The 13,967-nt window shown below is 45.2% G+C and overlaps 1 protein-coding gene across 1 annotated transcript in view; it reads right to left on the bottom strand.

Annotated features, from left to right (window-relative positions):
* Window positions 1-8,501: 8,501 nt before the first annotated feature.
* NGDN (neuroguidin) overlaps window positions 8,502-13,967 on the bottom strand; it is a 7,570-nt gene continuing 2,104 nt past the window's right edge. Inside the window, exons 2-9 of the mRNA XM_034648670.1 lie at window positions 11,379-11,579; window positions 11,045-11,129; window positions 10,909-10,961; window positions 10,543-10,666; window positions 10,279-10,447; window positions 9,359-9,515; window positions 9,157-9,214; window positions 8,502-8,674 (exon numbers count right to left, since the gene is read on the bottom strand). Coding sequence (XP_034504561.1) covers window positions 8,655-8,674; window positions 9,157-9,214; window positions 9,359-9,515; window positions 10,279-10,447; window positions 10,543-10,666; window positions 10,909-10,961; window positions 11,045-11,129; window positions 11,379-11,579 — 867 coding nt within the window. The 3' untranslated portion in view covers window positions 8,502-8,654. The remainder of the gene's footprint in view (window positions 8,675-9,156; window positions 9,215-9,358; window positions 9,516-10,278; window positions 10,448-10,542; window positions 10,667-10,908; window positions 10,962-11,044; window positions 11,130-11,378; window positions 11,580-13,967) is intronic.

Here is a 13,967-nt window from a genome sequence, read left to right as displayed (position 1 = left end):
TGCTGGGGAGAGACAGAAAGAGGGAGAAAACGAGAAAGAAAGGGGGAAAAAAACACGAACAGACCCACACTCAGGAAGAGCAAGAGAAGAGGGCATCGGATCCAATGACTCCTCTCCTCTTCAAAACTGGATGAAGCGAAGAGGAGAGACTGTTCGTCCCTAAAGAGAGAGCCAGCATCTTGGGGTTCCCGGGCTTCTAAGGACCACTGAGGACAAGCTGGGAAAAGATAGCCACCAATCCTCTGGAGAAAAAGGGATAGCTTACTCTGACAACCAGGGACCCACTCTGCAGCCATTCTTCCCATACCTGCCTGTTTCCTCAGCATGCACAGGCAATGAGGAAGCTAGCTACTGAAAATGAAAGATGGTGGGGGGGGAGTAGCACAGATGGGCGACGGGGAGCAAGTCGACGAGAAGGAGATTTAAAGGAAGAGGAATGAAGAGTGTTACGTGAGGAGGGAAGGGAGAGGTGGGAGAAGGCGAAGGAGAAGAAATAAATAATGGAGAAGGAAGAGAAGGAAGTCAGGGGCAGAGCCACGCTTTGTTTGCCACGATGGATAAAGAGGGATGGAGTGTCCAAGCAGAGGACTTCTACGTACTGATCCCACCCAGCCTAGGCCGGGCAGAGGGGGAATGGCAGCAAGGCAGGGAGGGGCAGGAGCAGATCCTTCTGAGGGTCAACTAAGGTGCCGGAGACAGGGAATCATCCCACAGGACCTTCCTAAATACTGGATATTTCTGCCAAACCAGGAATTTATCAAAAGCAATGGAGAAAAGCTTCCAAATGAACAGAAAAGGAGGCTAGGATGACAGGAGGCTGCAGACCCGATTCCAGGAGCTCCAGCGGGGAGATGGGTGAGGAATGGGATTTTTAGCACCACCCAGCTGGCTCTCTAAGGGTATCATCTGATACTGAGGGAAAGACATCCATTAGGGGGCTGATTTGAGGATTTGAGGGATGAGAAAGAGAGGAAAGATGGGGCTTCAGAAAGTACCCTTTTGGTGGGAGGCAGCTAGGAAGCTTTGGAGCTTAAAGCCTTGGAGGGAATAAAGGAGGGCAAGAAGGAAGTCTGCCATCAGTGATAGATTACATAAGGCTTGACTGAAAGAAACAGAAGGAGGGTGTGAAGCCAGATGAAGCTTTTCTGGTGTTAACTGCCATAGAGCTGAATGCAATGGCAGACAGGGGTCACTGTAGCTAAGAGACAGGGTTTTCCTGGCTAGGAATTCTGATTTGATCTCTTTACCACCTAGGGCTTCCTGCAAGAGCTAGCAGTGAGTGAATCACAATTGGGAGAGAGGAAGTAGAAACTCAGGGGCTCTTTATTCTCCAGAGTTCACCCGTGGGGCTAAACCCAAGGCTGGCAGATGAGACAAAGCAGTTCTCAGAGGAAGTTGCTACAGGCTCAGTCAGAATGGAAATACATGAATGCTTTCTCAGCCTATTTTCTAGTCTAGGTTTTAATCAACAATAAAAAACTATATGGACACTTATTAATATAGCCACAATGATGGTTTAACACTAGATTTCGGATCACAGGCATGAGTAGGAGGAAGCAGGTGGTCCACAGAACCTTTTGTTATTTTAGTGTTCCATGAACCGAAGAGTTAGTTGCCAATGAGCAGCAGCAAGGAAAGAAGAGACAGAGTTTCCAGCATCCACCACTTGAGAGCCTGAGTTCTAAGATATTTTTGAAGGGGAGAAGTCTTAGGGGAAGGAGCATATTAACAATAGGGTCAAATTAAATGTGGAACGGGAAATAGAAGCCAGGGCTTTGGAAATCCCCTACCTCGCCACTGTCAAGGCCTCTCCGACAGGCTGGACTGTGGAACACCTGAGAATTCTGGCCAGGTACCTCGGCCAGCCCACATACCCCAGCTCTCCCACTGCTGATGCTCTCCCTCAGCAGGCCAACCAAGGCCGGCTTAGCTTAGACATAAAACCTGACCTGCTGCTGGCTTCAAGGCTGTCAGTGGCTCTGGGGTTGAAATAGGAACACTGGTTTCCAAGAGGGAGTCAACAAAGCCAGACCTAGATGTTGGAGAGGATATACGCTCTCATGCCAGCTCTGCTAATGACTTATTTGTAAAGTTTTGTATAAATCACTTCGCTCTATAAGGCCTGAGTGAAACAAAACAAAAATCAACCAATTTTAACTAGAGCACCATAAACACTAAGGGAAGAAACAGTTAAAACTTGATTTATAACTCTTCTAGAAGGGCACTAAAGCTGAAAAGTTCCTGCCATTCAGTTAACAAATATTTATTGGGCCTTGCTTTTAAGAGAGGGACTTTAATAGGGATCACTGTCTATATTACATGAGTCCATGACCCTAACTAGAGGGTCTGAAAAAGGGCAGTAGAAAATTCAGCTGAGGAAACAAAGAATCCACTGGCCTACCCGCCTTCATCAATGTGCACGCTTTAGGAAGGTGGGAGAGGCAGGCAAAAGAGAGATTTTTCAGAGGCACCTGCCAGGCTCGGAGAATAAAGCGAAGGGTGTGGTGTTCTAGCCCCCGTTTCCCGTGCTCTGCTGGGCAGGCAACTCTGCCTCTCTACAGTCTAGGAGGCAGCCTTGACCCACACATGCTGGGGAAGTGGGAGCCACTCATTCCGGGACAGCCGCATATGGTACAGAAGATCTCCTCCCATGGGGAAATGAAGGAGGCCACATGTCCATCTGTAATTCTCAGGGTACACACAAGGCAGACTCAGCACCATTGTCCAGAGAGTTGCTAGGATGCTATTCATCCATAAAAATAATTCAATAAGAGGAAAATCAGGCATCCTAGAAACTGGATGACCTTACAATCGACGACACTGCTGAGTTAGCTGAGGGTTTGTACTCCTCACACAATGAGCAGATAAAGTTAAGAAGCAAGGTGGGGTAAGAGCTAGGGTAGTGGTCTGATGCATTTGGGCTGTATTCTGGAAGACTAAACAATATAGGCAGCTATGGTTGAGTAAGGCAACCATGTCAATTTGGTTGAGATAAAGGAGACCCGGAATGGCAGGAGAAAGAAGCAGGCTACAAGAGCAAACTGAGGTCCTATAGCCAGAACTGTGCTCAGCAGGCAGCCAGGATACCCAACAAGCAGGCATCACAGCTGTACTGGCAAGAAGGACCTTCTCAGGACTCAAAAGACCAATTACAGGACATCTCCTGAGGGACCAGAGAACAGGTTTTAGAGCATGGTTTTCTTCCCGAGTCTTCAAACACAGGGTAACAAAAGCACGGCTATCCTCAGCCTAAACCAGAAGTTTCTGGATGAAGCCCTTATTATCTGAATTCTTGTGATTCCCTATCTCCCATTGTCCCAGCACATGGAATCAAATTCTGTGAATTCGGATAACATAGTATTCCCTTGCCAGCTGAGCTCTCATTATCCAAATCCAGAAACTGAATAGATCTGGACAGCAAAGGATACCTTTACTTCCCCATTTCCATTCACTTCCCTCCCAGAGCCTCGTCACTCCTGACTTAGCCCTGCACACTGACTCCTCAGCCCCCTCACCCTGCTCTCTTCTCACCCACTCTCATCCGTAGCCGCTTCTCATTAGGAGAGTTATCTGTAAGATGCCAACAGTAGAAGAGATAAAGAAAAAGAAAGGGAGTAAGGAAGGGTGTAGATTTTAGATAGGGGTGACCGAGAGAAACCCTGCAGACAGAGAGAAGGAGAGAGAGAGAGAAATAGAGAGAGCAAGAGAGCTGGAGCGGGGGGAGGGGAAGATGGCACTGCGGAAAAAAGAGCGCCACAAAATTAATTTGAGGAAGGGAACAGTAGAAGAGACGTTGGTGGAATAACAATCAGGCAGGAGAGGGCTGGGGAAAGGGGGAGGGCGCCAGGGGGTGGGAGGAATGGTGTTGGGGAGGAGGGCCAGCACGCAGAGCAACAGCAGCGCCACCTATGGGCATGGCGGAGGGCTACAGCAAGCAACAAAAGAGGCCCCCACCTGGGCAAGGGAAGGCTGGGGTACGGGTGGGGAGGGAGAAGTGATGGCTTCTGCCCTTCAAGCCTCTCGGTAACCAACACGCAGGCTAGAAGAATAAATTCTATATGGCTCTCCTGGGAAAAGAGGGACTTAAAAAGGTAAGGGAGGGAGGACACAGAACTCCTGGCTTTTTCCATTCCAAGGGGGTTTCCCCTCAGAATTCAGGCAGTAGAAAAGGGTATGAAAGGGAAGGAATGCCAGGTACTGAAAGGAACGTGTGCGCTGCTTCTTCTTTCATTAGCCTGAGAAAGGATTTTATCTTTATTTCCAAGTGATTTCTTTTCCCCACTGGAGGTCGGAGCACAGCTCCCTCCCTGGGGCAATGGATGCCCCTCACTCAGCCGCTTCCTCCCAGCATTGCCTTGAAACTCCCAACCATCATTAGAAACCCCCAGGGAGCCACCAAGCTCAGAGAGGGAAAAGGAAGGGTCCCCCACGCCCCCAGCAGTCAAACAGACCTGGGAGGGGGACGGGGTGGGAAGAATGAGAGAGAGAACGCAAAAGCTCTGCAGAGGGAGGAGAGACAGAAATGTGATCAGTGGTATTTGTTGTACTTCCAGGGAGGAAGGATCCGTCACATTTTTAATAATAATAAATACATGAAGACAGATTTGCCAGCGCTCCAGCTCCTTGGAAGTGTGGGGGAGGGGAGCCAATGCAGCTGCAGCACAGACCACTATCCCCCCCTCCCCCCCTCCCCCATTCGATGGGCTCAGTATTGCAGCAGCCTCCCCTCCCCCTCTAACCGCAGTCCTACCCATCACAGCCCACCCTTTCCCTGGTCCCTTCACACAGCTCTGCCTCTCCCTCCTCCACCTCTCTCCCTCTCTACTTCCCCCCAACCCCAGACTCTCTCTTTTCAGCCCCGGTCCTCATTTAACACAGTCTCACTCCAGCTCTCAGAAACCCTAGTACCCACAGAGTCCTCCCCCAATCCTGAGGCCCTGCTCTTTCCTACCAGGGCCCTTCAGGCTGTTGGCAATCTCCCCCATACAACACCCCCACAGAACTAATCCAGTACATTTCAGCATTTCCTGGATTTCACCAAAAAGGGCTGGTTTTTTTCCCCCATTTTTATTTCAATGTGACCTCCTTTCTCACAACCTTCAGTATAATGGCCATCAAATGTGCTTGTGTTCAGGGGGTGTCAGGGCCTCGGGACTAGGTGACTACTGCCACCTATTGACCCAAATTTGTTCAGGACAGACCTTTAATATACTTCTTACACAGCAGCGCTCTGTTATTTCAAGAGCATCAATAGCTTAAACATGCGAAGGCACGGCTCTTGGGGCTTCTCTGAGACCCTCTCAACAATGAGATCAAAGAAATACAAAAGCAAGACTGGGCAGAGAGCCAGAGCAGTGATGCCTTTCTCCATGCAGAGGCAGAAGGAGAGGCTGAGCACAAGAAATCAAAGAGCAAGTTTAAGTCTCCTCAAGGGTCTATAAGCAAAGAAGAATAGGGGACAGAGTTCCTCTCAAGGGTTGTTTAAAATCTTGTGGATCACAACATAAATGATGTTACCAACAGAGAAGAAAGCAGAAGTTCCCTCACATACTTCCATGAGGTTGGCCAAATCCTTGGATAAGTCTAAACATGGATCGGAGATTTACACACCTAATAGATCGCAGGGAGCACGGGGATACTCAGGACTGTTGCTGACTCTCACTCAATCTGCTACCAAACAGAACTGGAGATTGGACAGATAAACTGGGCTGTGGAAAGTGGCAGATGGACACCATTCAGCTCTGCGGATTGGTTTAGCTATGTACTTTCCACCAACCCAAGGCAAGCAAGGAGATGGGAAAGCCTGAGCTCTCCATGGTACTGAAAATGGACACAATCAGATCATCCCTTCCTTATAAACAAAATATATTTTTCTAATAAAAAATATATCCATGAAGAATGTTGTGAACCCCTGACAGACATTTCCACAAGCCTTCATAAAACTGTAACAAAAATAGGCAAAACCAGGTCTCGGTCAAACCCTCTTCCCCCTCCCTCAGATGAAAAAACTAAGGCAGAGAGAGACACTAAACTACTTGACTAGAGCAAAACCAAGACTCTCTACCTCACAAAACTGAACAGGTACTCGTGCACTAATGACAGACATTACTTCGTGAACATTGAAAACATCTGTTGTCAGCAGTGCACTGCAGAAATCTGACATTCATGTGGTCTGAACAATCAGAGAACTGAATCTATGAGGATAGAAGAAAAGCGAACAACAGCCATAAAGAAACCCTGAGATTCTAATTCTTAGTTCCCTTGCTCTACTACGGTAACTGGTTTTCAAACTACATTCTGTGAAGTTACAAAGGCTGCATGGAGCTACTCACAAATCTTGGGGGAAGCAGGCTATGAGAACACAGGGCTCCAGGATGCTTCACCCCCACTTTCACTAAAATAACCTCACTTTTGCCTGTTTTACATGTTGCAAATCCCAGTAAACCTTTGTCAACAGTATTCTCTAAATGGTATTTGATGACTCTGGGGCAAATATTCTCAGAAATTATTTAACATTTTGTTGGAAACCTCTTTCAAATAGTGCCTATCATCTAGAAAACCAGGGATAACAAGATATCCTGGGATTAAAGACTGGCTTGAATATAAGATCCACAAAGGTAGGGAGGGGCTTTTGTTTGTTCAGTTCACTGGTATACCACCAAGAGGGCAGAACAGTATCTGGAACTTGTGGTTTCTTTGAAAGAAAGACCTTGAACAGAAATGGGGCAGTAGGGAAGGGGGAGCTAAAGGCTATAAACTACCTACCACTATTTTTAAAAAGGAAAAAAACAACCTGAAGACTTTCATGATCCCCCAGACACCTGAGGGCCTCCACACTCTGTTCTTCAAGGACTGGCTGTTTAATTTATTAGCCATGTAATCTTGGGCAAACTGCCTAAATGTCTCAGTTTCCTCACTGGTGAAATATAGGCAGTATATAATTTGTAAGGATTATGTATAAAGCTCAGTATGTAACACAAAGTAAGATCTTAAAAAAGAAAAAGTACTCCCTTTCCCTTGGCAGTTCCCAAAACCCAAAAATCTTAATAAATTAGAAACAAATGCAACAGTTAGTCCTAAGAAGCGAATGTGGGAATGTGGTGGTCCTAACTAAAGCGTTTTTGAACTGAACCTCCTGTCCAGTTAGCTCAGCCAGAAAGGGAAAAGAATCTCTAAATCTGTTCTTGTGGCTCCTTGGTTAGATTCATTTGAGCAAACAGAAGTATGAGGGTCCTGGGCAGGTCAGGCTCCCTCAGATCTGCCAAAGACTAAAAGATCAAGGCCCCAGAAATAAGCCCATCCTGGAGAGAATCTTGGAGATTCAGTCTAACACATTCATTTTTCAGCTGAGGAAAATTAAAGGCCAGGGATGTTAAGTGATCAGTCGAAGAGTGGACAGGAGACAGTACTAGCTTGTCTCCTACTTTCTACCAGGCTACAGTTGACTAAAAACAGACGCCACCCAGTTGGGAAGAGCACTGTAAATCCAAATTCATGGGACTCAGAATCAACAAGGATTTAGTAATATCATAACTTAATTATACCCCCTCTCCATGACACTGCCCAGGAATGCAGACACAAAATTAGGTTTTCAGGAAATCCCAAGCCCTTATAAAAACTCCAATGAACTCATTCGACAGATTCTTCAACTTCTGTCCCTCTTGTTCCTCTTTTCACTTTCTGTATTATCCAAGGCCTGAAGGATCTCCCACCAACAGAGATCGTTCTGTGGACAGAATACAAGATCTCAGATATGTAACTCCTACCAGTCCCTTGACTTAGGCTGATAATTCTGTGGGATTCTCACTCTTTTGGTCTTCAAGCTAGGAATATTCTGTCTGCCTATTTTTGGCACTCCTTCTTTGCAAGCTCTTTGTAAAAGGATTGGCCTTTATTGACTGGTAACTGGGGGCTTAGTTGAGGGAGGGTCAAAGAGGCTACAAAACACAAGACTATACTGACTCTTTATACTCCAATCTTCTCATTCACTCTGCTATTCTCTCCAAATTAACTCTGTAACTGACCAAAGATCAGCCCTATGTTTATACTATTTTAGAAAGAAAAGAAAAACATTCTGAAGTGGAGACAAGAGTAACTTGTGGACAAGGAAAGGTTCTATATAGCTTTTCCTACAGTCAAGCACCAAAGGAGGTTTTCTGAACCACTGATGCCACCTGGTGGCCAGCAAGATACATTAACTAAACAAGACCCACATATTTATGATTTGAATTCAATTATAACAAATCATACACAAAATTGGGGCAATGTGGGTTGGAAGAGTTGACTACAGTACTCTAATCTCCCAACATTCTTTTGTTAAATAACCAATTTACAGTTTCTGATGAAAATACACCATTCAAAGGAAACCATATAAAGCCAAACTTCTCTCACTCCCCCTCCAAAATTTCATCTTTCCTTTTTCCCTTTTATCGCCCTCTCACCAAAAATACCCCACACCCAGTGATCCCAGTCATACCATACATGTGCAAAAGGGGCTTCAATTCATAAGTAAAATCAATTTTATTAATAAAGATCTTTCCATATATCCAGAGCAAACAATGAATTTCAAGGAAAAAAAAAAACACCTACATACAGTGAAATTAGAAGTATCCCAGGATGACAACAAATACACATATAAATATGGATACCCGTAATCACCGCCGCCTCCGAAAACCTGAAAGGAAGGGAAACCAAGAATGAGGCACAGGACAGTTGGAAAAGCTGAGGGGATAGGAAAAAAGGAACACCTAGAGAGGAGGGCTCAAGAAGGGTGGGTCCCCTGGGCAGTACTCTGCATTCTCCCAGGACAAAAGACTAGAAGTAGGAACGAAACTGAATCATGATAACGCTTCCTTCAAGCGGCACTTCCACAGTTCTACTTAAGGAAGACTGCACACAAACTGTGGGATCTTAGAGACAGAATCCAGAAATCTTTTTTGTGAATGATGCTGATTTTCAGCTTGACAAGGAACAACAACGAAGCCCACCTCTAAAGAGATCAATGCCCAGTCAGGCAGAGATACTAGGGGCGGTGCTGACACCTAGGATGGTAAATCCAGACAGCTGACGTCCCAACCTGTATTGCCCGCCCCCCCCCCCCCCCCCCCCNCCCCCCCCCCCCGTACTTCACCATCCAAGTCCTAGCCATTCACTGACCTTTTTTCTTCCGACCTTTCTTCGGTATCTTCTTCCGCTTCTTGACAGGATTCTGATCCTGGAGACAGACGGAGAAGTGAAGGAATGGTGGTGTATTTCCAAGGGTTAGCACCCCTTCCTGCATTCCGCATGGTAATGAGCCCCACATCCATCTGGCTGAAATCCAGGAGGCTGTCTCCCACCACTGTACCCACAACCTTACCTCATCAAGATGAGGGGTTCCTCCTGTCAAAGCACTGATGTCGCTGAAGTGTGTGAGGGAATGGAGTTGGGAGCTCATGACATTCGCCCGTTTTCGCCGTCCTTTCTCGCGTTTACTGACACTTAAGCGCACCATCATGCTCTCCTCATAGTTGATCCTGCCACACGGACACAGACGGTGTACAACATGCTTAGTCCACACACACACACAGCTGCAGCCAAGAACCCGGGCCCAGGTATTTACTCACCCCTGTCCATATAGCTCTCAAGAAATTTCATAGCAAGTCGACAGAGTATTTAAGAACAAACCAGATGTCTAATACTGAGCTTCCTCAACGAAGTGTTCTTTATGCTAGAACCTCCCTCCTCCCTAGAAAGGAACTCACAGTCCATCCACAAGAATACTTACAGACTATTATACTAGAAACCGCTTTGACTTCACCTTCACAAACAGGATTCCCTACATGGGCCCCTTCACTCAAATCTATCAACAGAGATTGCCGCCAAGGCAAAACTGGTGAGTCTGTATTTGTATCACAATTGCTTTTCTGCTTTTCTTTCCCGAACTTATCCAGCACTCTCAGTGCCATTATAAAAATCTGACTTCATTGCCTTCTACACAGAAGTGAGAACTGTGACAGCGAAATACAGAATTTTGAAAGCCCCACAGGGTGGAACTGCACATATTCCTTTTCCTGTAGCATTTGTTCAGCCTAAACAGCTGGGAAAAAGAAAACATTCTTCCTCTAGTTCCTACTCTGTACTTAACACCCCTCATTCTTAGAAACCGTCAGCCTGTCTTCCACTCCACTTTCTCTATCATGTGAGTTCTCTTGGTACCAGACTTAATCACATTCATCCAAAGCATAAGGACAGGTTTCTATGGCGCAGAAAACCATCTCCAACGGCGAGCACTCAGACCTGTGTTGATCCTCTTGACTCTGGCGAGTAACATGCGGATGCCGAGCATCACGGACTTCCTCTGGGGCGTCTGAGTACTGCTCCTTCAGTTCACGAATGACAGAGCTGCTCAGTGCCCGTTTTTTGGCCCGTTCTAGCCACTTCTTCTCCCGCTCCGCTTCCGTTTCATCTATGTGACACAAATCAGTAAGGGTGATCCCAGAACAGATAAAAGGATAAGAGAGACGCAATTTATGCTGAGGAGGCAGCAGCCACAGTTCATACCATAATGTACTGGAACCAAGCGTGGTGGAACGTATTTCTTAACCGTTCCTTTTGCAGGTTTCTTCCCTGAAGCTTCTGATTGGCCTTCTTCTCCCTCATCTTCCTCCTCATCCTCAGAGCTCAACTATAAAAGAACATAATGTCCATAAGCTTAGAAAGTGTCAGACAATAAGAAAAACCAAAGCTGGAGTACCCTGGGGAGGTGGGAACATAAACAAGAGCGAGGAAGGAAAATCTCATACCCCATATTCTAAGGCACAAGATGGGAGTCAACAGTAATAAGAGAATCCCAGGAGAGCCGGGGTCACTACGAGGCTCATTCAGGCTTAGAGTCCTCAGGGGAACCAGGATAACGCAACTCCCTACCTTGCTCATCATATTGCTGGGATGAGGCTTAAAACGGAGTGGGTCGTTCTCACCTGAAATAAAAAGCCCAAGAGATTTTGCAAGATTTGGAAATTTATGACGGTCCCCACATAACCTTACAGTTTCTGCCACTTACTGAGGCTGCCTGTCACTGCAGTCTTGACTAGTTTGTCAACTTGATACTTCAGTTTTTGGTCCAAGGGACGAAGCTTCTCCAAAACCTACAATATGGTTACATAGGATTACATTCCCTTCCCAAAATTAAAAATACATCAAAGTCTCTATATTAAGTCACCAGATAAAGCACCTAAAATACACATAAACTTGAGCAAATGAAGAAGAAAACAGTTTTTTCATTTGGTTTCCTCACTTAATCATCAAAACACCCACTTAAATGAGAGCTATTGTGTGACAGTCCTAGAGTTCAGGCTGTGGAAACCTAGAATGCTAAGATGCCAAGTGTTTCATACCGTGCGAATCTCCACCAGTCTCAAAACTGCAGCATGTCCCTGAAGAGACCCTCCGGAGGCTTTGTCCAGGATGAGATGGGTCAAATCCATGAGGTACATGAGCAGGAGCTGGTCCTTTACCTCCAAGAGGCTGAGACCCTGAGGTGAACAACAGAGTAAGAGATGCAACTTCAGTTTTAGCCAAAGAATCGGGAGGAGGGCCTAGGATAAACAGGGTAATTTTTTCTGACTTCGAGTTTTTCCCAATCAGTTCCTGTACGGTATCTGGAATAGTCTTAAGGAGGTGACTGTACCTAAAATGGCCAAAGAGGCAATTATGCTAACACGAGAGAGGCAAACCTCTCAGAATTACTGGAGGACAGTAAGAACAGGAAAATCAATAAAGCACCCCCCAAAATAACTACGGCAGGCTTTCTCGACCTCAGAGCTGCTGCCATCTGGGGTGGATATTCTTTGCCGTGAAGGCTGCGTGGGCCCTGCAGGATGCTGAGCAGTACCCTTGGCCTCTACCTGGAAGGCCCCTCCAAATGCTGATAATCAAACTGTCTCCATACAGTGCTTAATATTAATTTAATCAAAACAATTATTGATTTTATCCTCATACAATGGAATTGTGCAATACAGTTAAAAAGCGATGCTCTGCATTTACTGACATGGACTTCATTCCATGTCAGCACACTTTCTGCACTACAATATGGTTCCAATGAAGGCGGGGGAAGTATGAGGCACACGTTTAATTTTATTTAATTATTTAGAAGACTTCACTTATTTATTAGAGAGAGAGAGAGAGAGAGAGAGAGAGAGAACGTGGGCACGGGGAAGGGGAAAGGAAGAGGGAGCCTGGAACCAGACACGGGGCTCAATCCCAGGACCCTGAGATCATGACCTGAGCTGAAGTCAGATGCTTAACCAACTGAGCCACCCAGGCACTTCCAAACATTTTATACAGAGAGAGAAATCTCTGGAAGGTAACACACTATTAACAACTGCTACCCCCGGGGATCCAGATGAGGCAAAGGAAGAAATGGAGTGTGCACACTGTGAAAGTGCTTTCCCGTCAAGCCTCTAGTACTTTAACAACAAAAGAAATTTCTAAACATGTATTCCAGTAGTTACCTCAGATTATATTGTTTTTAAATTTTCTTCTTTGTGGTTTTATACATCATCCAAGCTTTCTAAAATTAAAAAACACGTCACAGGGGCGCCTGGATGGCTCAGTTGTTAAGCATCTGCCTTCGGCTCAGGTCATGATCCTAGCGTTCTGGGATCCAGCCCCGCATCGGACTCCCTGCTCAGTGGGAAGCCTGCTTCTCTCTCTCCCACTCCCCTGCTTGTGTTCCCTCTCTTGCTGCCTCTCTCTCTCTGTCAAATAAATAAATAAAATCTTTAAGAAAAAAAAAAAAAGTTATATCTACAGTCAGAAAATCAAGCAAACGTTATAGAAGTTTATTCTTTTACGTGTAAGTAACATGAGCAGACTTAAGTTATAGTTGTTAAAAAAAATTTTTTTTTGTGATGACATGAAATGGAGCCGTAAAAGTCCACAGCCCTGGGAAGACCTATTTCAGAGAGGCTAAGTATTCTGCTTATGATTACAGAGTATTAGTACAGCTAGGATTCAAACTCAGTCTGACTCTAACACCTAAGCCCTAGGTATCTTTAAACCAACATGCAAAGCTCTTGAAACCAGCATTAGAGTGATAACAGGAGAAGGAGCAAAGATTTTAAAGACAAACAAATTGAGTTAAGTTTTGAATCACGCATTTGGTAGTCACATAAGGGGTAAGTCACTTAACCTTATGACCCCGGTCTCCTCATTTGTAACATATACAGTATTTCCTTCCTGCCCCAAAAAGTAATTATGAGGCTTAAATAGGTAATATGAAAGCACTCTGTAATCTGTAAAGCACCTAGTAAGGTTTTGGTTCTGAGAGATAAGTTACTAAATATCTGTTCAATGAATAAACAAACATACAGTGATCTAATATAAGTTTTTTTGATGTGGTTTTTGTTTTGTTTTTTTGTTTTTTTGGGTTATGTGTCACATGCTCTTCTGACTGAGCCAGCCAGGTGCCTCTATAGTGATCTAATAAACATGCTGGCAGCCCAGAACCAGCCAAGAATTTGAGAAGTAGGTTCTTCTGACAAGTTCGGACATTGTCAAGTTCAAACTGAGTTATAAGCACATAAGAAAAACAACAAAAAGAAAACACAAAGATAAAAACAGCAGAAAAAAATAAAAATAGGTAAGAACAAAGCTGCATGATGAGAAAGAAAGGCAAAAAGAGAATGTATTAAAAATTTTATTAGCTATAGAGGTGCCTGGCTGGCTCAGTCAGTTGAGCATGCAACTCTTGATCTCAGGGCTGTGAGTTCAAGCCCCACACTGGGTGTAGAGATTACTTAAGAATAAAACCTTTAGGGGGTACCTGGATGGCTCAGTTCTTTAAGCATCTGCCTTTGGCTCAGGTCATGATCTCCCTCTCCCTCTGCCTCTTCCCTCCACTTGTGTTCTCTCTCTCTCTCTCAAATAAGTAAACAATCTTAAAAAAAAAAAAAAAAAAAAAAAAAGCTTCAACTGATGTCACC

The sequence above is a fragment of the Ailuropoda melanoleuca genome, chromosome 20 (assembly GCF_002007445.2).
Source record: "Ailuropoda melanoleuca isolate Jingjing chromosome 20, ASM200744v2, whole genome shotgun sequence".
Classification (NCBI taxonomy): domain Eukaryota; kingdom Metazoa; phylum Chordata; class Mammalia; order Carnivora; family Ursidae; genus Ailuropoda; species Ailuropoda melanoleuca.
This window is presented reverse-complemented; position numbering and strand designations above follow the sequence as displayed.